This window comes from Meles meles, chromosome 12 (assembly GCF_922984935.1).
Source record: "Meles meles chromosome 12, mMelMel3.1 paternal haplotype, whole genome shotgun sequence".
Classification (NCBI taxonomy): domain Eukaryota; kingdom Metazoa; phylum Chordata; class Mammalia; order Carnivora; family Mustelidae; genus Meles; species Meles meles.
In genome coordinates this window covers 69,120,845-69,147,108 of record NC_060077.1, presented here as the reverse complement: position 1 = coordinate 69,147,108, position 26,264 = coordinate 69,120,845, and the positions used below count along the sequence as shown (strand labels likewise).

General features: G+C 37.7%; 1 protein-coding gene across 7 annotated transcripts in view; it reads left to right on the top strand.

Annotated features, from left to right (window-relative positions):
* PIAS2 (protein inhibitor of activated STAT 2) overlaps positions 1–25,483 on the top strand; it is a 91,049-nt gene extending 65,566 nt beyond the window's left edge. For 2 of the 7 annotated variants that reach the window (XM_046024596.1, XM_046024598.1), the window contains exons 9-14: positions 1,484–1,644; positions 3,096–3,229; positions 4,869–5,040; positions 11,659–11,798; positions 16,557–16,594; positions 19,279–19,867. In XM_046024596.1, coding sequence (XP_045880552.1) covers positions 1,484–1,644; positions 3,096–3,229; positions 4,869–5,040; positions 11,659–11,798; positions 16,557–16,594; positions 19,279–19,461 — 828 coding nt within the window. In that variant the 3' untranslated portion in view covers positions 19,462–19,867. Of the gene's footprint in view, positions 1–1,483; positions 1,645–3,095; positions 3,230–4,868; positions 5,041–11,658; positions 11,799–13,758; positions 13,932–16,556; positions 16,595–19,220; positions 19,868–22,995 lie in introns of those variants that run through there. The other 5 variants (XR_006821023.1, XM_046024600.1, XM_046024597.1 and 2 more) reach the window with 5 other exon arrangements.
* The last annotated feature ends 781 nt before the right edge of the window (positions 25,484–26,264 follow it).

The following is a 26,264-nucleotide window of genomic DNA, read 5'->3' as shown; positions in this document are numbered from 1 at the left end:
CCCTCAGGCAAAGTTAAGAGTGTAATTTTGCTGTGAATTTTTCTAGACGTTATAGTGCCCATAAAGAAGTCCTTCCTGCTTCCCTTTCTTTCCCATTGCTGTTTTTCTAGTCTGTCTTTGTTCTGTCATCTGATCAACAAATTCTGAGCACACGCTGCATTTTAGGTGCTGTGCTGTGACACTTGGATTACAGTGGTGAGCAGCAACATGGGTCTTGTCCTTGTGGAGCTTAGAGTCTAGTGGAAGAAACGGATTTTCTATCCGAATAACACAGAGCTGGTTGTAAGCTGAGAGATTTTCTGTAAGGAAGTACATAGGGCGGGCTGTTGAAGGGCTATACCGACAGACTCCATCTGAACTGGTTTGTGTCCTTATGTTGGCATACCTCTACCAGTTGGAATAAAAACTGAACAGAGCACTACAGTTATATAAAAGTATATCAGAATATCAGCACATGTGATTATACACAAGTAAAAAGTTCTCATAAGTGAAAAATATATTTGCAGTTCACATCATCATATATATGAGGCTGACTTAATATAGAGTTGCTGTAGATAGATACCAAAGGCTAAATGGAAAATGAGAAAAGGTTATGAATAGATGGTTCTTAGAAGCACAAATGGCTCTTAGAAGTAAAAAAGAAGCTCAACTTAAAATAAGGGAAGTGTAGTTCACAACTATAATGGGTTTTTTTCACCTATCAGGTTGGCAGAGATCAGAGTTACAGCACTGTGTGTGCAAGGTTGAGGGGAACCAAGTGCACTGATACACGTATGTGCATATATCGGTAGGCAGGCAACTTTTGTGGGAGACATTTTGTCAGTGTGACAGAAATCAGAAATGCACTTTCCCTTTGACCGCAAAATATCACTTCTAGGAATCCGTCCTGTAGATATTTACTGCACCATTATTTGTAGTCATAAAAGATTGGAAATAATTTAAACGTCTGTCGCTAGAGCAGGGTACTAGTTAAATAAATAATGAGCCTTCATATCATACACTTCATTATCAGTTATGATACCTTCATATCTTGGTAGCTTTTCGTGTTCTGATATGTATGAAACAGTCACCAAGGATATTATGTGACAGTTGGTACAGAATTGTGTGGATTGCATGCCACCATTTCTGGGAAATGTTTTAAAATACATACTTGGTTATGCGTAGACTCAGTGCAAGTACAAGCAAGAGATGGGCAACAATGGTTCCCTCTAAATAGGGGAACAGGTAAGAAAGAGACACGTTTTTCTTCCTGTGAATTTGCATGTTGAGTATTTTAAAAATGTAAAATGGACTTTTAAAAAATCATAGGGCAGTGAATACAAGTGAAATATGTAGCAATCTCGATAGAGATAAATTCTGGTTTGAATTTTTTCATTTTGATTTTCTCATAAGATCTTTTCAGACTTTTATGAGTGATTCTTGCCTTTGAGGCTTTATTCTCCTTTCTGAAAAGTTTCCCCCTGTTATCTTCCCTGTCCTGTAGTTAGGGAAAATGAGGTTGACAATCCCGTGCCGCGCAGTGACTTGTACACATCTGCAGTGTTTTGATGCTGCCCTTTATCTGCAAATGAATGAGAAGAAGCCCACCTGGATCTGTCCCGTGTGTGATAAAAAAGCTGCCTATGAAAGTCTAATTTTAGATGGGTAAGTATATCTCAGCCTAAGTGTTAGCTTATGTAAACAGTCAGTGCAGCCTCATACGCATTTTAGTCTAGCATTGTGTTACCCTTCGTATTTATTGTTGGGTTTCTGTACTGTTAGGTTTGTTAAACTCAGAGGGGTATTGGTCTGTTGTTTTCTTGTAGTGTCTTTGTTTTATTTTTGTTTTAAAATTTTATTTACTTGTGTATTTTAGACAGTATGAGCATGGGTTGTGGGGAGAAAGGCGGAGGGAGAAGAGAGAGAGGATCTCTCAAGCAGACTCCGTGCTGAACATGGAGCCCTGCACGGGGCCCGATCCCACGACCCATGAGATCCTGACCTAAGCCAAAACCAAGACTCAGACGCTCAACCCACTGAGCCACCCAGGCATCCCCTTTGTCTCCTTTTAATACCACCGTAATGTTGACCTCATACAAATGAGTTGGGAAGTGGTGATATCATGTCTTCACAAATATTTGGTGGAATTCCATAGTGAAAATGTTTGGGACTGGGCTTTTCTTTGTGGTAAAGTTTTTAACTACAAATTCATTTTCTTTAATATACGTGGGTTTCCTCGGGTTATCTATTTCTTTTTGAGCCTTAGTGTGGCTAGAAGTTTGATTTTATTGATCTTAAAGTCTCAGCTTTTTGTTTTCATTGATTTTTTTGTTTTTTTCCTATTTCATTTGTTTCTTTTCTTTATTATTTCCCTTTTCGTGTTTAATTTTAATTTTTTTTTTTCTGGTTTCATTAGGTAGAAGCTGAGGTCATTGATTTGAGTCCTTTTCTAATATAGGAAGATTAGTGCTATAAATTTTCTTCCAAGTACTGCTTTAGCTATATTCTACAAATTTTATTAGATTTTCCTTTTTGTTCAGTTCTAAATACTTTCTAATTTATGTTTTTATGTGGGGTTTTTTTGGTCTCATTGGTTTTGTTTAGTTTCCAGATATTGACATTTTCCACATATTTTTCTGAAGATGATTTCAAATTTCACTATGGGCATAGAACATAATTTGTATGCAGAGTAATTTTAAATTTATTGAGACTTTTTCATGTCCCTAATCCTCCTTTTCCCTACCTGATGATCCTTTTTTCTTGAGAATAAGCTTATAAATTATTTTTTGTATAATAACCTTTATATTTCCTTATGTTTGTTTTATATGTTGTGTTGGAAATTGTTCTTACTGGCCAATCCCAGTTAGGAGGCTCCAGGTGTCTTTCTGTTTAGTCACTGATTTCTTAGATGATAGTAAGTCACTTATGTTGCTCATTAAAGATCTAAAACCTAGAAGGAGGGGATGTAGTAGTTGTTGTAAAATGTGAAGTATTGAAACACCAAACAAAAAAGATAGCATTATTTTCATCTCCAAGGCAGTATATGTATTACTTTGTTAGTTCACTGTTGAACACAGCCATTGATTACATTTATGCACTTCTTAATTGGTTCATAGGCTTTTTATGGAAATTCTCAATGACTGTTCTGATGTGGATGAGATCAAATTCCAAGAGGATGGCACTTGGTGTCCAATGAGACCGAAGAAAGAAGCTATGAAAGTGTCCAGCCAGCCGTGTACAAAAATAGAAAGTATGTGCAGAATGACTACAGAGAGCAAAGCAATGAGACTCCTACAGTGTTGTTTTTATTGTTAACCTTGGCCTCTAGAACTACATTTGGAGCTCAGTTTGTGAACTTTATCTTTTGATCATTTGTTACATATGTAATTTCCCCCAAATGATTTTACTCTTTCCTTCAGAAATGTGGCAAGGTTTATACCATCTTCTAATTAGCTTTTTCATAATACATTTTTATATGTGAAGTAAATGAAACAGTCATCAAGTTATTTTAATATATGGTGTTTGTTACAAAATGAAAAGTTATAAATGACATTTTTATGGACGATTTTTCGGGATTTTTTGTACAGTAGCTTTTGGGGGAACTGCCAGTGGAGGTGTGCTTAGAGAGGCCGAATCCATCAGTGGAGGGTGGGGGCAGGTGCTCACAGGTCAGTTGCTAAAAAAGTGAACAGATTGTTTCCATTTCTTTATGGGAAGGAATTTGACCATTGCCTTGGTTACCTAGGATGTATACTCAGCTCCCTCTACCCAGCCACACTGAGTGGAGAAACTTAGGGCAGTATCGTAATTGAAACCCGTAGGTGAACTTAAAGTTTTCTTTTTATCTGATGTAGTCCACTCACTACATTAATGCTTTGTGCTGATTACATTTGACACTCTACCAGCGTAATGAATAATGGGTACTCAAGAGTAAAAAGTGAAAGATTCATGTTAATATTAATTGTTCTCCTGGGGCACCTGGCTGGCTCATTCAGTATGAATGAAACTCTTGATCTGAAGTTCCTACGTTCAAGCCCCACATTGGGTGTGGAACCTACTTTAAAAAAAATTCATTCTCCTGTGATTGTTACTGAACCTATAGGTAGAATTATGATCAAGGTTTCCCTCATCTTTGAGAAGAACAGTGATATAGTTGATCAGTTGTTGCTTTTCTGTTATCAGCCAGCATTAGTTTTCTATTAAAGAGATTACAGGACATAATGTAATTTCTGTGAAATGGTGTGTTAACATATAGTATATGAGGGCAGAAAGGAGGACCTAAGTGATTAATAGTTGATAAGAAAAGCTTTAAATGTGTGAATAATTTAAAAGAGAAGTTTGGAGTTTTTTCAGCCCATGAAAGTTTAATAAATTTTTATCAGATTCTGGCTTATGGTGAGGGGCCTGTACATTATCCTGACATGAGTACTGTTGCTTTACTAGAGTGAAAGTATCTGATTCTGACTTAATAGTGCCTCACATCTTGAGAATACACAGCCTGTGAAGCCACTTACTCTTGCCTGTGGCTGAGATTGGAACCCTAACCCTAGACTGCCTATAAAATGACTGCTTACCTGGGGAGGCAGGCAGTGTGAGCAGCAGGATCTGAGCGCATCCTCTGGCAGTCCTGGGGACATAAGAGCTAGCTGTCCGAAGGAGGCTTTGACGCTCTGGCCATGCATAGAGCTTACTTTTTGTCCCCGGGTTAAGCAGTCACTTTATAGACAGATGTTTGGCGTTAAGGAGTTCGTCTCTATCCATTGGGCAGAGTATGTGTCTTTACTGGTTGTATATTCTCCTGGACTTGCTGCACGGTTAAGACTTAAGGTTAGAGTTTATTTGTGTCCCATCTTTGATTTTTTTTCTTTTACTTTTCTTCCCCACGTCAGGTTCAAGTGTCCTAACTAAGCCTTGTTCAGTGACTGTAGCCAATGAGACAAGCAAGAAGAAAGTGGATGTTATCGACCTAACAATAGAAAGCTCTTCTGATGAAGAGGAAGACCCTCCTGCCAAAAGGAAATGCATCTTTATGTCAGAAACACAAAGCAGCCCAACCAAAGGGTTTGTTAATTTATAGTTCACTATTGTTTATTACGCTTGGAACTAACTGTTCTTGGTCCAGGTTTGTAAATGTCTGAGAGTTGCATAACCATAGAAGGCTATTTTCATTTGCCTTTGTTCAGTTGAAATATTTTCAAGAAAGCATCTTGTTTAAAGGAGAGAAAATTTTGATGAAGAAATTATGAACATCTTTGGGAAGTAAGAGTTGAAGTCTTCTCATGTCTAAGTATTTATTTCCTATTTGATCCTTTTTCGTCATTTTTCTGGAACCTATATTTGGCATCACAGGCCAACATGAGTAAGCCTAGCATAAAAATGGAGTATGGCATTGGGAATCTGACAAGTGTGGGTTCCAATTTTGATACCATTGCTTACTAGTACTGGGATCTTGACTAATATACTTATGTGAGCCTCCTTTTTCTGCTTTGTAAAATGGGGTTAAATAATACCTACCTCAGAAGATGATTGTCTGGTTTCAGTAAGCTAGAGAGCTTAGGCTCAGTGTCAGGCATGTGGTAGTCTCCTAGTAGAAATTGGTTGCCTTCCTATTTCATCCTCTCCAGGGCAAATTGTGGGCAAGTAAATGCATTCTAGCATGTCATGTTTTATGACTCATATGGCAGAAGCTGTTGCTGTTTTATGTAGTAAGTGATAGCTTTAAGTATCTGTCAACTGGTGCTTCTTAGAAATTTTGGAACCTGCAAGATAGTAGCAGAGGGTTTTTTTTAACCTTCCATGAACATACTGTATTAGACTTGGGTGTGCCAGTCTTGCCCTTTGGGCCTCTCAGTGCACTTATTTTTTCTGGGGTGTAATTTATATGCCATAAAATTTTCCCATCTTAACTATTAAGTTGCCCAGTTTATTGATTTTAGTGAATTCAGAGAGTTGCCCAGACATCATCACAATTCAGCTGTAGAATATTTCCAACACATAGTAAACATCTCTCATGTTCACTTACAGTTAATCCCCATTCACACCCCAAATCTAGGCAACTGTTTATCTTCTTACCATCTCTATGAATTTGTCTGTTTAGACATTTTATATAAGTGGAATTATACTCGGTGTATTATGGCCTAAAAGGACTAGAAGTTATAGCTACCCAGCTCATTCCATGAAGTCAACTTAATTCCTAATACCCAAATGAGATTTACACATTAACAACCATGCAAGAATAAAGCTGGTTCACATCTGAAAGGGCAATGAAAATTCTGAATTCAGTCTTAGAAAATCATTTAATTATATATTAAAATGGTATCCATTACTACAAAGTGTAGGGTTCATGCAGGAATGCTTTATTGTTAGGAAATACATTGATAAAATGGATCGTGTAATAAGGATAACTATGTAGTCATCTTAATGGATTCTGGAAAGGTATTTAGTTCATTAATAGCCATTCCTGAGAGAAACTCTTTGAAATATCAGAATTCACTTAAGGTTTGAAGGGTTTACCACTGAAGCTGATTTATTCTTAGGCTGCATTAATGAAAGAGGCATAGTGTCCAGGATATATACCCACACTAGTTTTATTCTGTTTAAGGCTAGATGATTTTTACTTAATATCACTCTAGTCAGTGTTGGTCATGAGATGATGGGAACAGGGTGGTAAATAGTGCATCCTGTAGCATGATAGATGGATGGATGGGTCTGAGGACCGACGCTGTTAAGCCAGGGCAAGAGAAGATGTGAATATGTGAATATCTTGTAGTTCTTAAAAGGGAATCATTGACTAAGCGGGTTAAGTTTATTCTGTGTTATAACATTAGGGAGATCTAAGTCCAGTGGAGGGAAGATACATGGAAAGACTTTTAGTTGGAGCTGAACACTAGGAAAGTTGATGTTTGGTGCTAAAATCACATTTTCTTTATTGAGGTAGAATGGATGCCACCTGTCCCAGTGAGTGTCATGGAGACTCATGCTATGGATATATTATCTCTGTATTCCCTTCCGACTCTTAATGCTTTTCTGGTTTTGTTCTTGGTCATCCTTTTTGTATTGTCGTGTGGCTCAGCATCTAGAATTTTCATGGTTTTCTTTTGCTGTGTAAGTTTATCGTGGGACTTCTTGGTCAATGATAGTGAGCAAATGAGAAAGAATAGAGAATGTGAAACCAGAAAAACTTGCTTTCAGTTACATTCCAGAAAGCAGTTATTTATTTTTTTTAAGATTTTATTTATTTATTTATTTGTCAGAGAGAGAGAGAGAGCGCGAGAGCACACAAGCAGGCAGAGTGGCAGGCAGAGGCGGAGAGAGAAGCAGGCTCCCTGCCGAGCAAGGAGCCTGACACGGGACTCGATCCCAGGACCCTGGGATCATGACCCCACCCAAGGGCAGCGGCTTAACCGACTGAGCCACCCAGACATCCCAAGAGAGCAGTTATTTTTAAAGAGGTATTGTTTTAGTGAAAATTGTTTTTTGTTCTTTTAAGATTGATTGATTTATTTTAGTGGGAGAGGGTGCATGTGAGCTGGGGAAGGGGTCAAGGGGAAGGGAGAGAGAATCCCAAGCAAACTCTTTGCCTGAGCACAGACCTTGACACGGGGCTTGATCCCACAACCCTAAGATCATGACCTGAGCCAAAACCATGAATCAGACGCTCAACCCACTGAGCCACCCAGGCACCCTTAGAAATTGTTTTTAAAAACAATTTCACAGTTGTTTTATAATCAAGAGGTAGAATGCATTCCACCTCGACATAGCTTCTGTTAACATTTTGATGGTAATCCTTCCAGCCTCCCTCCTTGAATACATACTCTAGTCCTTAAATGTGGTCATATAGTAGTTGTCAGAAGAGACTGGCACGTTAATCTAAGACTTTTAGAAAAACCTCTGATTTTTTCTACATTGTAAGATAATTTTAAATACTATGTCCCCACCCCGTTCCCTGAATCATTGAATGATTACTTTGTCACTAATAAGGTATTCTGAAGAGAGGCATAGACAAGTATAGAGATACTTATTTGTATGGATTAAGACTCGTTAGAAATAGGTAACAAAATTGAATCTTTTTTATGTTTGTATGATAAAGTGGGAGCACACAGGGAATTTCAGGTTTATGGATAAAAATTCAAGTTACTGAACTGTTAACTCATTTTCATACATCTAAGCCTGGGCCAACTATGATGAGTTCAGTGATCTAGTACATTGTCTAGAATACTAATATTTGCTCTCCAGCAGTGTTCCAGCAGTTTACCTTTGTGCTGGGATGTTAGGGATAAAGCTACAAAAATTAAAAATATATATGTACACGTGCATAATGTATACCTGTGCCTGTGTATTTGCCAATCCTGTGAGAAGGCAGTAGCAAGTTAAAACTTTAAATTTTTTCTGTCATTTTATAGTATCACATTTTTATACCCACAATTCCATTAGATATAGCCATTTACATTTCTCCTTGTTATTCCATATTTATAAATACATCTGTTTTTTTGGATAGACATTATAATCATTTACCTTTTTGAATGTAGTCCTTGTGAATATTCTGATTAAAACCAAAATGTGCTACCAATGCATAATTTGATAATGGTCACAAATGACTAAGTTATCCATTCTGTAAAAATGGAATTTGTGTTAATGGTTGCAAAGTTCAGGCAAATGAAATTAATCTACAGAATATAGTTTAGTTTTTCAGATGTTTGCTAAGATTTTAGATGTTGATCGAATAATTTGTACCTTCATTGGATTTTGACATTTTGACATTTTCTGACCATCAGCATTTTGTATTGGAGAAACAAAGAGTAGTTACTTACTTAAAGTCTCATGTTATGAGAACAGAACCTGTGTGATAATTAGATGTTACTATGGTGATAGACTGTGTCTTGGGACACTGACTTGATGCTACAGGTGTAAGTAACGGAGCCGGGAAGGAAAGTGAGTTTTGTTGGTGTCACCGATAAATCTGATTCACATTCAGAGATCAATTCAGGATCAAGATAAAAGAAACTTCTCAGTGTGAGATATCAAAGAAAGAGAAAGAGCAGGAGGAAGGTAGGTGTGTGTGTATGGTAGCTGTTTGTGTGTATCTTCATAAGCTTGTCTCTTACATATAAAAAAATATGATTAAGATATTAAAACTATGAGACAGCCAGATTAATCAGAGCCACTTTGTAACCCCCTCCTCAGCAGGAGCATACCAGTCTCTCTCCTTCATAGGCCCTGTCCTCCCACCCCAATTACAGATATGCATTCCTGTGTGGGAGGTAGGATCACGTGTAATTTGAAAATACTTTTGATGATTACAATGTAGAGGACCACTGTTTTCAAACCTCTAAGATGTGCTTTAATACAGCATAACTTATTTGATTTCATCCCCAGTTCTTTCCCCCTCCACAGAATCTGCTTTTTTTAGTATTACCTCCTGGTTGTGGTTTTAGGTCTCCAGATAACATTGGAGGCCAAGAAGCCTTCTGATTCTAATCCAGGCAGTTTGTTCTTTGGGTGATGACTTCCATCTTCATCTACCTCTGGCAAATGTGTTTGAAATACCACACTTCTGTTAATTGTCTCAAGCATGTTATGTTTCCTATGAGTCCATTTTTAAGACTTCTGAACTCCGATCTATGTTATTTATGCACTGTTCGGAGAATAACATAGTTGCCAACACAGCTATATATGTACTCTCTAGATGACTTCATTTTCCGCATTTCTAGTGACTTCTGTATTTTCAACAAAGAGTACAGAGTAAGAGCTAGACAGGATCCTCATGTCATCGTGCAGAGTTTTAGAATGACTCCAGTGTCTAAATAGGTTGTGATTATTTTAGCGGTTTGAGCTCTAGATCGAAGTCATGAAATAGTTTTGTCTGTTGTTTAAAGTATGAAAAGCATCATGGGACTATGTCATCATCGCTAGTATATAATGATCAAAGCAGTAACAAGAAGTGTTGCGACCAAATGAAAAGGCATCTAGAGGTCTCAGTGGTCATCTCAGTCTAGTTCTGTGACCATGGTGCTAAGTTTTTGTTGGTTTTACTTTCTTTGTTTTTGTAATGATCCCTTCCAACTCCATAATTCTGTGGCTCTCTTGTTAAGCTTACAGTCGTAGTTCACTGGCAATGCTTTGGGATGCTATCATTAATGTCCCTGTGTCGCAGTCTCCTCTTCTTTTTTTTAATTTAATAAATTTTATTTTTCAAAATGTACAGTTGGTGGGACGTGTTATGCATCTTTACTAGTAGTAGGGGCACTCCAACCTTGGTATTCCTGGCATAAGTCACTTTGAACGCCGCCATGTTTGGAAACAGCTTAATGAATCCTTCACTGAGGAGTTCCTCCTGAAGGGGGCTGCCCTGGCCAGGGAATTGTGAATCTTTGCTTTCTTTCTCAGAGACAGCAGCTGGACTTACTAGTGTATAGCTGGGAACTTCCTTATAGAGTTTGTCATATAGGGTCCTTGTCAAACAAGACCAGGTTATTGATCTTAGTCACAAACTCTGGCTTTGGACTATCTCTTTTTGGTTTTGGCCGTAGATTTGTTCACTGGGTCTTTATCTTTCTTGCCTGACTTTCCTGCATCTGTTTTTTTTCTTGTCCTTGGGTGGCATCATGAAGCTCAGGGAACAGCTGCTACCACTGCAGCCTCATTAAGATGATAGACAGAAAAGATGGCCGCCACCACCAGCCATAGGGTCTCTAACATTGCTTAGTTTCTTGTGTACTTTCAAGATGTTTTTCTTGTGAGGTTCTAATGGTTGAGCTTGGGCAACTAAGAGAAAATGAAGGTTAAATAGAATGCAGTCATCTCTCTTTATTCCTGACATTTAAAAAAATATAATTAATTACACTGCTTCTTGAAATGATAAAGCTGTAATTATATATATCTATACATATATATACATACATATATATAGTGTGTGTATATATGTATATATAAATAAAAAACTACTTATAGTGTATTTTTTAAGTATGTTTAATTTGTACTCTTAGCATGATAAGTTAATTTCAAAGTCTATATATAAGCCCTTTTAGGGTAGACGGGTGTCATAGTAACCTAACATTTTTATTTCCGGATATTTTAAATCTTGAGAAATCATCTTGTTCTAATTTCTGACGGCTGCCTATTGTCATCACGCTCGCTGGCTTTAGGATGGGCTATCTTTTGCTCAGGTGAATTCTCAGATAAGATTGCTGCTAATTAACACAGTTCGGGTTAGAATGGACGGGCTTCTGGTTGAGCTATATAGTAAGTATATATTCACTTTTAAGATGCGGTGATTTAAATCAAATCTTAGGAGTCCTCTGTTTTATTTCTAAGTTTCTTTATAGATAAAATTACTAATAGCCACATCTGTGATACCCGTACGTTAATAAGAGCCTGTGTGAAGTGTATTTCCACTTGTGGATGACCGTTTCCTGCCCTGCTCCAGCACTGTACGTTAACGTTTTCGTGCCAGCTTGCTCTCACGTCGCAGCTGCTGCTGAGAGCCCTCGTACGTTCAGGTTAAAATGAAGACTGTTAGGAAAGAGGAGAGTAGAGTGGAGGGACTGTGTAGTGAGCAGCCGCCATGTCGGTGTGTTGAAACTTAGTGCACTTACAGCTGAGTATGCCCAGGGGTGCAGCCCTTGTCTCCTGTGAACTAACAGCCAGATTGTTTGTAATTTCCCATGCTATTTAAAACAGGGTTCTCATGTATCAGCCATCTTCTGTAAGGGTGCCCAGTGTGACTTCGGTTGATCCTGCTGCTATTCCGCCTTCATTAACAGACTACTCAGTACCATTCCACCACACGCCAATATCAAGCATGTCATCAGATTTGCCAGGTATGTGAAGAGTTCTTGTATTTTGTTACCAAGTTTTATTTATTTTTACTCTAAATCTGTGGAGCAAATGTAGTGTTAAAATTGAAACAGAAATACTATGAAAATTTGAAGACTTCTTTTAAAGGTAGTATCTGTTTTAATGCATCACATTCAAGTCCTACCATTTTAACTGCAGAGCTCTCTATAGATTCCTGATGATAGGAAATATGGTAGGATAGGGGAAAATTTGGTGGACTTTACTCTCCCTCCTAAGGAATTTGTACTCAGAGATACTTTCTTTCTCGTAGAAGGTTCAGTTTCAGGAGAGTATTTTCTCATGATCTTCTTGGTAGCTCGTCAGAGCTTCAGAACATACTGCTGTACCATGGGGTTAACATCACCCATAGCTTTACCCTGTGGGCTTTTTTCCTCCATTAAAATCAGGTCTACCAGCTGTTTCCTTAGAGCACTGCTTAGTATTTCAGGATATTTCTTATGTGCGTATTAACTTTTGAAAAGTTCAGTGCTGCTTGAAGTACCTTAGAACCAAGGCCATATTATAAAATATGGACCTCCCCTTCCCGCTCTGCACACCCCCCACCCTCCGTAGCCATTGTTTTTGTAGACTTTTTTTTGTCAGTCAAATTTGAGCCAGCTGAAACCAGTGCCTCTTGTATTCATGACTTCATGACTTCCCTTCTTTCTGAGGGGCACTTTTGGTGCCATACAGTTCCCTCCTCGTATTCTTAATATTCTTTTCTAGATTTGTGAAGTTAATTTTGACCTACAGCTTATTTTTCTTACCCTCTCAATGAGGTCTTTATTTTAAGCATGGTATATATTCTGTTGGGCAAAATTTGTGTTGTTGAAACAATTGGTAGTTGTGTTATCTGGTCTAGTGTAGTCTTGCCACTTGATATTCAGATAATTCGGGTAATATTTAATGAAGATGAATAGACCAATAATAGTATCTATCAGAAATTTTCAAAAAGCCTTCTTAATTATGTTTACTCCTATGTACTTGGGGAATTGGTATTTTAAAACATTGTTAAGCCCAGCCGGCACCAATTAAAAAGTACTTGCTGTATGCAGTACTTGATGCCAAGATACAGGGGAGGTTTCATGGTCCATAAGACAGACGGAACTCAGAGATAATAATTCCTAACTGCCATGTTTTTCTTTAACTTTGTCTAGTTTTAAATGAGGTTGAAGAGTGTCCATGACGTATCGTCTTAGTATGTGTTTTAAATAAGCATTCTGGAAGAATTTGTGTTCCTAAAAACCTTGATATACAAATTAATGCTGAAAAAAACTTTTTGTTTACTAAAGCGACCCTGGCCATTTAAGAATAGAACAGCCACAATTTATGAATCACTTGCTCTGTCAGTTTTCAAATTATGTGAGTCTGGGCGAATTTTTAATTTTAGAGAATTTACATTATTTCAAAATTTGGGCATAAAGTGAGGCTATTGATAAAATGTGCAGATTTAAGAAGCAGTAAGTTATGTTAACTGTATATTTTGTAAAATACATTTCAAGCTGGTATTAAGGAACTAAGACCAAGATGCAGGGCTGATATTTGGCCAGTATAAACCAGTATGGGGACCTGGCTATTGAAGTGTCGAAATGCTTTCCTTACCAGTTGATAAATTGAACAGAATAGTATCTATTGTGCTTTAGAAGAATTTCCAGTTTATCATCATCTATGAATTATGTAGCAATTACTACATCTAAATAGTTTAGTTTTTACTTTGATTTTATTGTCGATGTGCTCTTTTGTAGTTAGTAATTATTTTGGTTTTATTTCAGTGCATCATTTTTATGTAATTAGTCCTATTGTGCAGAGTTTTGATATTTATAAATTTCATAGTTTATAATAAAATATTAAATAGAACATCAAGGATGGAGCAATGACAAAGTTTTAATACATTTCTTAACATTCCTTTTAAACATCATAAACGTGAATCTTCTGAATCTGCAGGAGAACAGAGAAGAAATGATATTAATACTGAACTGCAGCTCCGAACACCTCCTGATACTGTGCAACAATGAATGCAAAATAAAACAAATAATTTGTGTTTATGGAATGGAAAACAGCTTGATTATTTCAAGAAAAATATGACTGCCTTATTATTGCTAGTGCCATATTGTCAGGTGCGAATGGTGCTTGAAAGTTGTGTCATTAAATTTGGAAAGTGCTGAACATTTACATATTTAATCATGTAGCTATCATGTTTTGTTAAAGTTCATGACTCAAGTAAGGAAAATGTGGTGTTATTAATAAGACATGTAGAGTCAGTTTCACATAAAGAAGCACTTAAAAAAACGACACTTTTTTCAGTGTTAATAAAATAAAGCATATAGAATGTACCATCAGAATTTTAACACTGCCTGCTCTTTAGTTAAAAATAATTGAGCATTTTCAGCCATGAAATACTCAGGTGGGCATAAAAATATATCAGTATAACATGCTGTAATTGAAATTATGGTGAAATAAGAAAACAACATTTTACTAAACTATGAAACAAGGCAGTAACATTTTAATCCGTATTCACGAACTCCATCTATTTCATATAGGAGTTTTAATAGTATACTTAAAATGTTTAAGATGCAAGACTTTGAGAATAGTTTAGAGTTTTTTGTCAGAAGGAGTAACATCTGAAATACTGTATCGAACTTCACTTGTTAGTGTTTGAGAAAAAATGGGTTCCGTGAGATATATTTACATTAAAACATTGGATTTTGTGTGGAGAGCATCTGTGTCATGGGACACAGTCAGGAGTTTCAGCTGATCTTAGAAACGTGTCTAGTTGTTTTATTATGGCATACTAGAAGTCACCATACTCAGTTATCCTTGGATGAGGTGTCAAAGATACAGAGGAAGTAAATGTGTTAAATCGTTTATCAGTGTCTATCCACTGCCACACATAAAATGATCATCAAAGAGAATGACAGAACCTTCGAAGAGCTGGGAATCGAAATAATGAAAATCTGAGGAATCTTTGCCCCTTGATGGGCAGCCTCCAGTGTTGGCACTGCCCAGTCAGTCTGAAAATTATATCAAGCCTCTGTCTTTTATTTAAATTGCAGTTATGAAGTGGAAATAGTTACACATTTAGAAAACGAGCATTTTTGAGCTGATTTGGCTTCAGTACACAACATTGCAAAAGATAGTAAGATTTTTCTTCAGCTTTATAAAAAAGGTTTTAAGTTATTCAAATGGACTGAGTGATTCAACAAACATTAAAAGTGATTGAACATATAAAATTAATTAGGCTATAGAAAGCAGAAGCTGTTATAAAGAGAAAAATGCTACACCATTTGAAGCAAAACCAAATTAATAAAATTAAGTCAATTAAAGGGCATGCCAGTAAACTATCTTGGTGACTTACTCAGTAATAGAAATGTGGAGTATATAAAATTCAGAAGGTATTGTAAAGGCTAGACAGATTTTGAATTACTGTTCAGAAGTGGAGGATTTCCTGAGTAATACCATTAATATGAAGAGAAACTCTCAGCTTGCTGAGATATGTCATCTACTGATGATCAGTATAATGGGGAAGTCATTGGGAAAAGTTCATTGTGCTCCCCCTTGTCCATTGTTGGCTCAGGCTCCCTTGTGTCATAAAGCTAGTGACAGGCCTATGGAGTGAAAAACCGTATCAGCAGTTTTTAAAATGCTTTAGAAACTGATTTCTTTTCAAATGATTGGTGCTATAGCTTGTATCATTTGATAAGCCTTTTTATCATATCCTTACAGATTACAAGGGAATAAATATACTTCAAAAGAGGTATAAGTTATTCATACTGGTTATTAAATATTTTCAATATAATTTCCACGAATATTCTCTATTTTGAGTAACAGTCTAATATCAGACTTTTATTCTGTATGATTCTTATATTTGAGGTGACATTGAATGCCAGCATATAAAAGTTCATAGAATTGAACAGAAATTGGCCTGTCTCACTGGCTTATACCTAGTAATTTTTTTTAATGTTTTAAAATTTAGTCAGGTTTAGGGGGGCTGATTTTGAAGTTTATTGCTAGACTTTTCAAAGCTGAAATTTTACTATTATTTATTGTTATGATTTTAATACTTCAAAGTTGTATTACTGGGCAAACTTTTCCACACTCCTGTTTTTAAAGCATTATTGGAGAATCCCAGATCTTTGGTTTAGAAAACTGCATTAGCTAATAACCCAGTAAACCCTACTAAGATTTGACTTGTTAGTGAGCAGCAGTTAACCAAGTGCTTGCTTTGTGCAGAGCGTTGAACTGTGTACGACTCTTGATGTGGGGACAGGGTAACAGAGAGCGATCCATGAAAGGGACATCTGTTTAAGAAGTGATATTTTAGATGAACCTCAATGTGGTGTATTTCTAAAAAATAAATGTGAAGTATCCTAAGAGCCTAAGTATGGTTTTTTTTAATGGTCCGAATCCAGATCATTCTCTCATCATTTTTATTGCTTCTCATTTTGTTAAGTGATGAAAGGGAAAAGTTTGCTTTGCTTAGTCATACTTTTCTGGAAATTTCTGGACTGGTCCCTTTTAAGTCTCTGGGAGGTGGTCTTTCCAATTGTTTTGTGAGGGAATATGTTCATTTTGGGGTTTTATGCACTTAAATATCACTGATTGTGGTACTGAACTTCTCTATGGCAGAATGGTAAGCACTTACCCGAATGTTTTATGACTCGTGATAAATACAAAATGATTTGGGGAAATAATTCTTGTCTCCAAAATATGAGACAACTATTAACAAAGCATTTTTGTTTTAGGTTTGGATTTTCTTTCCCTTATTCCAGTTGATCCCCAGGTATGTACCCTGAGTTTAAGCAACTAATTTGCATTTGATTGTTGGTTATGTCATACTAACTAAAATTGAGCAGTTGCATAAAATCAGGACTGTCAACTTTCAGTTACTGAACTTGATGGAAAGGAATTACTATATAAATATTTCACATTTTTATTTGGAGGAATAAAGTTGCTATTTTAAAATTTATGATAGTTTGACTTAATACCTGAATTTTTAATTACATTTTATTCAGCTTAATAATCAGTTGGCATTTCCTACAAGCACTTGAGTGATTAAAATGAGGGGAAGCAATGATCCCTGGAAGTTAAAACTTGACAGAGATTATTTATGAAACACTCATTCTGTATGTAGAATAGAGTGGAAGATGGTTCAACAGGTTTGAATGATTAGCTTGATTCTTCCTTGTGTTTAGAGGCAGTCAGATTCAGATGTCGGGGATGCCCCAGTCTGAAGTTGCTATAAACCAGTCATTCCTGTTTTCTCTGCCAGCAATAAGAAGCTCAAATATCCTAGAGCCCCAACATGAAGACCCGTGGCACACCTGGACTGACAGGCCTATAGCGGAGGCAGAACAGAGGAGGGAAAAGCATGGGAGAACCAGAAGGGGGTGGGGGAGGGAAACAGAGACTTGGAGAGAATTGCCGAGGGTAGGGAGGGCCTGAGGAAGACCCACAGACCACCGCTTCTTAGGCCTCAGAGGTTGCTAAGTCTCGTAGTGGCCTTCTGTGTCAGGACTCTGTATCTGATCACAAAAACAGTGCTGGAATTTTGGGCCCAGGGTAACGTGCGGAATGAGGAATCTCTTCTCACCTGAGTTGACTTTTGTTATATCAGTAGATTCTGTAGCAAAGGTAGCTATATGTTTTTCTAGGAAATCAATTCTTCAGGCTTCAAATATTGCTGATTTTTATGAGAATCATCCTTTAAAGAAATGATCTTGGAACCCAGAGGGTTTTGATTTCATAGTGCTGTTTGGCCTACTTAGTGTCAGTCCGGCTAACTTACTTGTTAGGACAGTAGAAGGGTGAGGTGGTGCCTTCAGGTTTCCTGAGAATCCTTAGATTTATTCTTTACCTCCATGGTGCCCCCCTAAGCCCTGTTATCTTTATGCAGATATCTGCCAGTTACACAGAAGGAGTTAGAGGTGAAATGGCTGCAGCCCGAGTGTTAACAAGAATTCTCAGGGCCTACTGACAGCAGGACATGGTGTCTAGCCTTCGTCTTAGAAGTAAGAGAGGACCTTTTTATTACCAGGCAGTCAAAAACAGCCTGAGAGGAAGTAGAAATAAAATGCAAGTTTCTGGGCTTTTTTCCAGGTTGTTCCCTCAATATTAGTGGAAAATTAGAATTGATCTGATTTTAAAATAATGCCTTACAATTCTCTCTTTAGAGCTTCTGAGAAGCTCTTTAAGAACTATTCCTTCTCCCTCCCACCCTTAACCAATATCCCTTTGATCTCTTTGTGCATGACTTTCATTTTATTGATAAACCAAGACCGTTACCCATCCTAACCACTAAGCTACTTTTTTCGGTAAAGCAGCCTGAATTCTAGTTGCTGCTCTACCACTGACTGGCAGTGTAAGCCTGGGGCTGTCATTGCTGTTTTAAGATGTTTTGGAAGATCATGTAGTCGAAACAGCTTCAGTTTTAAATTCCTGTTTGGTGATTTAATTTAAGTCTAATGATAGGCTGAGAAATTTATAGAATGGATAATATTGATAGGATATCCGTACTGATCGTCTTTGATACCGTTAATCTAAAGACCCAACTTTTAGGGCTTCTCGTGTATATTTTGGACCTCACTTACTAAAGTCAGTGCTGTTTTTTCTCACAGAAAATATTCTGTGGTGACCTAAAATAAACTGTTAGCTCCTCTCTCTCTACTCCTATTGGGCAATATTAGAGTATTAAACTCAGGTTTGAATATGGGGGTCAGCAATCAAGATGGTAAGGAAACTTGAAATATGAATTCTCGGAGGGCAGGTATCGAGTCTCACAAGGAAGATTAGATTAGACCTCTTTTAAGATTTATGCCAAAATTTTGAGATTATATGGGATACTTCTTTGTTCTGAACATCCTATAGTGGTAGTTAGCTAGCATGTAGTCTCTGTTTCAGAATGAACGCTATGATCCTGATTACACAGGTATCACTTCATGTCCAGAGGCTTCAAATCACACTCTTGAGTTGCTTGATCTTAACATTATTCCTGAAAAGTGGTTGATAGTAAATTTTGAAAAAATTACTGAATTTTGCATTGGCATTTTTGCTTAATACCATTAGAAATAAGTATTTGCTACCCTTTTCGATGTGATTTAAACCTGGTATAAGTACATTTAGTGAGCGAATTCTTTTGGAGGTTAAGTATGAGTCATAATTGTGGGTCCAGTATTTACTATTAAATAATTTTATTGTTGTCGACATGTTTATACTTGTATCTGTATACTTGCTCAACAAATTCTCCATAGATTTGAGAAAATGAAAACTATGCCGCACGCGCTGAACAGTAGAATAGATAACTAAATTCATGCCACCTGTTATCCAAAGATAGGAAGTTTTGAGAAATTCTAAACCCCACGGGGATTTAAATATATGGCTATCACTTGTACATATCTAACGATTTCTAGTCTCTTTATTTAAAATCAATGTAGCCTCTTCCTCATCGGCATCATTGTTTGTTTCAAGCAGTACTGTCCTCCTATGTTTTTGGATAGTCTCACCTCACCCCTAACAGCAAGCAGTACGTCGGTCACCACCACCAGCCCCCATGAAAGCAGTACTCATGTTAGCTCCTCCAGCAGCAGGAGTGAGACAGGGGTCATAACCAGCAGTGGAAGTAACATTCCTGACATCATCTCATTGGACTAAAGGAGGACTCACTCGATTCTAGGAATCATTCATCAAAACTGTTCTTTCTTGGATCTCTGGTCCGTGGAAGCTATTTTTTTCGGTAACAATTACTTCGATATTTATTGAAACGTCAAATGGATTCTTCTGCTTTCTGAAAGATGATCACAGATGACTGCAGCAAGAACCAAATGACATGCAAGGATTTTTCTTACTCATGCTGTACTCTGAGCATCAGATACATTTCGGCTCTAAGTGTGTCTTCTCCAGAGATGGATTTCAATTTCCTATGTTACTGGATGGATTCTACACACATCGGTTAAATTTTTTTTTGTTGTAATAAACAGCAATAAAATAATGTAAATATTCAAGTAAACTTTTTTCTAACTAAAAAAGGATGTAATCAATGATTCTAAAATGACAACAACTTTTGTTTAACCTGATGTGAAGGAAAAATAACATGGAAGGAAGTCATGTTTGCTGAATGATGAGTCCTTTCCACGGAGATTTGTTCTGTTTCATCGAATAATGAAGTCTTGCTAAGTGGCCAGAGCTTGGCTCCACTTTTCTTCCTGCAGTTCCCCTTTTCTTCCTGATTACATCAAAGAAAAATGGCCTTTGTGTTACTTATTTTTCCCTGGTTGTCATTTACACTTTGATGTTGTTTGCTAGCAGTTGCAAAGGGAAGTGCTGGGAATCGGCTGCTTGATTTCAGTGATTGTGCTGAAGAACACTATGCATATTCTGCCCTGATGTAATGCGTGTTATTTTTGGTAATTGTCCATTCTCATTCTAGAGATTTCTACAAAATTGGGCTTGCCTTCCAGAGAAAGAAATTCTGTGCAGCTATTGAATGTCGAATGAAATGTTTTTGGAGTAACCTGTGGCTAGAATGTTCATTAGAATCTCGCTCACACTGACCAGGAACACTGCGAGCTTTGAGGCAGTGGAAGAATAGATTTTGGGGATGTGGGATTACCAGAGTTTAATCTCTTTCTAGGAACTACTTTTGCTCGTTTATTTTATAGAATAATGTACAAATCTTTGTTGAAACTTTTCACATTTTAGTAACGCTAACAAAGTGGATATGATTTAGAACTCTGGTCACACATTTCTCACCAGTACAGTCCCAGTGATGATTTTCAAACTTAATTAGAAGACACAAACAACGGTGAGGCATGGGGACCGCATTGGATTTCCTGTTCCTTGTTTTTTAAGAAGGAAATAACCACAAAGGACACACAGAGTTAGAAGTGTGTGAATATAAAATAAGGAGGTTTGGGGGAGATGGGCCTGCAGCCCACTTTGAAAACCACTCACTCAGAGTGGTCTTGATTTTCAGTGCCCCAGGAGACCAACTTTTACCCTTAGAGAAACATTTCTATCCACATTTTATATTTCCCTTTGTTTCATTTGGCTCCCTAAATTTTTGAGTTCTCAAGGAATTAATACTTTTCTAATGTTTATCTTTCTCCCTCACTGTATCTACTTTAAAAATAAAAAAACCCTTTTTAAAAATGACTAATCTAACTGATTTCTCAGACCGAAGTGCCCAGCCAAAAAGCTCGAGTTCAGTTAGACCAGGCACCCATTGCATTACTTCAGGGTTGGTGGAACTCTAGGAAGCTGACTTGTCACTGCTTGGGTGGTTTTTGTTTTTAAACGCCTTGAGTTTCATGGCACTGTGCTCCTTTTATACTGATTTAATTTCATGTGATGTTTTACATCAGCCCTCCTTTGGCTACATCATCCCTTTTACTCAATGCATTCTTCCTTTTGGAGAGCTGCTTATTATGGAGAACGTGGAAACAAACCAGAATCTTCTTGCAGCGGTTGCACCATCGTTGCCAGTTTCACCTTCTCAGTCATTTGAGTTCTAGTTCATGTCACAGCCTTTGGTCCACGTAGAGAATTTGTTCCTCGGAAGATTTTATGTTGCTGCTCTACACACAGATGCAATCTCTGTTAACTCTGTAATCAGAAACCGTAACTCTGACTTGTGTGGTATATAATTTGTTAATAAATAAATGATGTATATTTGTTACCATTTTGTTACCCTTTAGATTCTCAGGCTCCCCCTCCCCAGCGTAATCAACAAAGTTTTATAAGGTTAAATGAAAATATATTCATAGAAATTATTTACTTGGTTCTTGTAACCGATACCTCTGTGCTTTTAGAGTTGTGCTTTGTTTCCTTTCTACGATTTTATGTGAACAGTTTTAGTGTTCATTTTTGGTGCTTTATACGGAAATTACGTAAAATTTTAATTTATACAGGCGACTAACATTTTTAAAAATATACTTTTAAGTTTGTAATCTTAAACTTGGGGCTTTATGTATGCATCTTTGAGGGTGAGTACTTTTCTTTATGCTTTTGCCTTACAACAGCATGATCATTGAGTCGTTATCCTTTTTTTTTTTTTTTAAAGCATGGTCACCAAATACTTCTCCCAAGACCCTGACTTTTTTAGTTGTTTATTTTACTTGCCCAGATTTCTGTGTAGCCCAGTGTAATGCAGTTTCAGAGAAGGTTGTCTTAGCTGTTACATAGATGTCAGCCTGCTAGTGATTATGGAGAGTATCTTGTTTAAGGAAGGAAACTGCAGACTGCACCTACTGGTCTCTTAAACTTAAGTTGGTCTCCTCTCCAATGTAAAACACTGAGGCAGCCTGTGGCTTTGATCCTTATTCATGTAGAAATGTTAAGAGCTTTCCTGGGTTTGGTGACTCCCGACTACTACTACTATGTAACTGGTGCTGAAAATAGCTTCACAGATAAACTCTGCTGATATTCACTCACTTTCTGACCCCTAGGTGAGTCACTTTAGGATTTTTAATTTCCATTTCTGCCCAGAAGGCGATAAATGCCTTTACCAGAAGGTAAAAATACTTGGCGTCTGCCATAGAAGAATTATAAGGCCAAATGATACAGTAGCATTAAATTTAGGTTATGTGGCATTTACAGTGTACTTCAGGAAAGCTAGGATGAAAATACTATGATTAGGGGAGGGTTGTAAGTCTAAGTTGAGCCATGCCTCTTGACATAAAGTAAGTTTCCCTAGGGTAGAATCTTAAAAGAGTTTGAAGAAAAAGTAAACTTGGATTTTAGGTGAAATGGTATTCAACAAAGACTTATTGATATTAAACCTTTCAGTCATGCTACTTCAGGCCAGTCCTGGATACTAGTCATTTAGTAACCAAGCTTGTTTTCCTTTTGCTAATAAAGTATTCATTAGTCATATTTTGTTTTTTTAAGTAGATTTGATTTTTACAAAGCATTATTTACTTCGATTTTTACAAAAAAATTAAACATTAGTTTAATTCTCGGGTATGCTTTTTATTTCTCTTTAGCCCCCAGTTGGTACAAAAGCAGTTAACTATTTACTTTTTTCCCTTTTTTTTTTTTTCTAAGTAAACACCTGTTTTCCTAATTCTTTTCATTTAAACTTGGGTGTGATGTGTTCTGTGGCCCTGGGTCCACGTGCTGTGGGAGCGTATTGTCAGTAAGATCAGTGATTGACAATTCAGTCCGATTCACCATTTTTTTCTGTTGCAGTTCTACATGAATATGGTGAAACTTGTGGAAAAAAATTTAAGACTTTCTCTGCTTTTTTAAAGAGTCTGATGCTCCTGTCAAATGAATGACTGGTTTGTAAGCTCCCCCCCTTTTTTTGTTATTAGGAGCCACACTCCCAACTCCTGGCAGAAACAAATAAAGCTATATGAAAGTGCCCATTCTTCTTTAATGCTTGCCTGATTCAATCATGTTTTTGTTTTTTATGTTTATGTCAGTCATACATGCTCGTTGCGGGAAAATTAGACAATATAGAAAAGTATAAAGAAAAATAAGCACGTTGATATTTTTGGATATTTCCTGCCGTCTCTCTGCTGCTTGTGTGTGTTGACATAGCTTTATTCAATCTCAATATAATTTGCGTCTTGGTTTTTTTCCCTCCCCCCCATGTCATTAAAAACTGTCAACTTTTATTCATTGCATGATATTCCATTGTCTGGATGTGCCCTGATGCGTATCCCCTTTCCCCATTGGACATTTAGATTGCATCTCATAAAGTTAGAGCGAATGTCTTTGTGTGTAAGTTATTTCCTTAGGATGAATTACTAGAGATGGAATTTCTGGGTCAGGGAAACAAACACTTTTGTGGTTCTCGACTCACTTTTCCACATGATATTACTGATCTATACTGCATATGATATAAGAAAAACACTCTAGCCATATTTTCCAAGAATATGCACCATTCACCTCTTCGCTGGCATTTACACTAAGACTCTACCTTCCTGACCTTGGTGAGCTGGGCTGATAAGGAAGTAATTGGCAGAGATTTTCCTGGGCTGTCTCAGTTTTCAACTACATCTGTTCGACGTGTATCTGTACACCTGCCTAAGGATATCCAAATAATTTTTCACATAGTTTTACTTGCCCTGTGAAAGAGCCCATTGTCAGACCATGTTTTCTATTTTTAGTTAAAGCCTCACACTTCTTTTTTTTTTTTTTTTAAACTATTTGTACCTAGGGCCAGCCCTTAGTAGCCAGCTCTCTTTTTTTCCTCTTTCTATAGGCTCCATTTTGGGCTTTCTGAGCTCCCCAAAGCCAGTGGGATCTCCTGAGCCAAAGGCAGTCCAACCCAAACTGGAAGAGTGGTAAGGCTGATCAACAAAAGCAGGGCCAAGCTTTGCTCGTTTCACTTTGTATTCTTTCGTGTTTCCAGTGGTATCTTGGAGTCCTAAGGGCAGCTCTGTGGCAAAAACAACCCCCCTCCCAAAACAGATTGCTATGACAAATGTTCAAGGTGTATTATTTTCTTGACTGACATCCCACATAATTTCCCAGACTGCTTTTTATTTGCAGAATGGCTTTTAAAGCTTCTTCATTCTGTGTCCTCAAAGCCTAACTCTTAAGTGAAGAAGAGGGTTGTGTTATAAAATAGAATATGCCTCTTATTTTGGCCTTCATCGAACTCTTCACATATTCAGTATGTCTTAGAAATGTGTGTAGGATACAGTGGAATAAAAGATCTGGTCCTAGGCTTCAAAGGGCTCCCAATCAGCTTTCAAAAATCAAAGATTCTCACCTACTGCCAGGTATTGTGATAAGAATCTTACAAAAATGTCTCATTCCTTAGGTTTGCCCTACAAAGGAAAGTGGTATGGTCCTCGTTTTACAGATGAGGGAACAGATTTAAGTAAGTTTCTCAGTGGACTTGGGAGTCTGAAACAGACCTATCTCAAAAGCCCTCTGACTAAATTGAAGTGACGTTAATCAGGCTATCTGGGAATCTAGACCTGAGATTATAAGAACTGATTTTAGGGGATGGCCACAGGAATAAGGAAGGAGTAGACCCTGGAGGCATTTTAAAGGAAGACTCCAGATTTAGTGGCGTGAATAGATAGAGGTGTGAGGGCTGAGTCCATTTCTCAAGCCTGGGTAACCAGGATAATGGATCTTTTTACAAGAGAGAGGATGCAGTTAAAATGGGCATTAATCATTTAGGGGAGGCAATGAGGAGTTCGTTGTTAAGCATGAGATTTCAAAAGGGAAGGGCCTTTGAAACTCGTGTTTGTTTTTCTGCAGTCTTTTTGAAGATGTGTGGCCTGCCTTCATTGTCTGTTTTCACTCTGACTGGTCTCCATTCTGTAGATCTTCTAGTCCCTCCCAGTTTCCCATCTGCTCTCTCTGCTAAACCATGCTAGCTGCGTCCCCACCTTTTCTCTGGATTTTTCTCTTCACTGCCTTGTCACCTCAAGTCCTCGCCATACCCTGCACCTCTCACCAGTGTGGGCCGTGTTCACATTCCACATGCCTTAAGAGGTGTGTGGTTGCTGCCCTTCCTCTATTGTAATTTCTAAGTAATTCCTCCCCTGGCCTCTGATGAAAATCTGCCCCATTTGCAGCCCATGTGAGGTTCTGTTGGCCACTTATACTCTTGTCAAGTAACCTGACCATGTGCCTGAATTTGCTGAAGGCTTCACTTCCTTACTCACAGTGTTTCTTGCCATCTCTAACTTTGTAGTCTTCAGTGTTTTGACGGGTGATCCATCCAGCAGCCTAGCTTATGAGATTTTTGGTTACCTTCCATACTTTTTTGCTCTGAAACCCCAACCAATATTTCACCCCTTGTTTCTCTGTACTTCCCATCCACCTTAGACTGCTCCTCCATTATTACAACCTTGAAAGTAACCCCACATCCTTCCTTCAGGGTCACCCATCCATCCTTTGATTTGGCATCACATGCTGCTCTTACCCATTTTTGTCCATTATTACAAACGTTACTCCTTTTCAGACCACACCTGTCTCCGCAGATGACCTTGCTTCCTAATGCACTCAAGATTCACTTTGCCAGTATGATTTCTCTCCACGTGTGCCCGTCTTCATTCTCCTTCATCCCAGTCTCGGAGGATGAGGTGGGCCCGAAGGCCAGTTCAGCCCCATGGACTTCTGACTCTTGTCTCCTGTCATCTTCAGGACCTTCCTCCATCAACCCCCTCTTTTCTGAATGTCTTTTACCTCTCTGTTGCTGCTTTTGGCTTACAGAAGTATCAGCCATCAAATATGAGGTCCTGTGTTGCATGCCAGGCATTGCATCAGGCACTCAGAACACAAGACAGATAAATCCCTACCTTCACCCAAGTTGTGATTCACTAGAATGAAGATGAGCGAAATAGGGAGATTATAGTACAGCAGTAAAGGGGAAAGTAGAGGGTGCTACAGTAGCCCATAGCTAAGGCAACTGACTGATCCCAGAGAAGTTTCCTGATGAGTAGGACCATGGCAGTTGATCATTTGTCAAGAGAACTGAAGATGTTCAG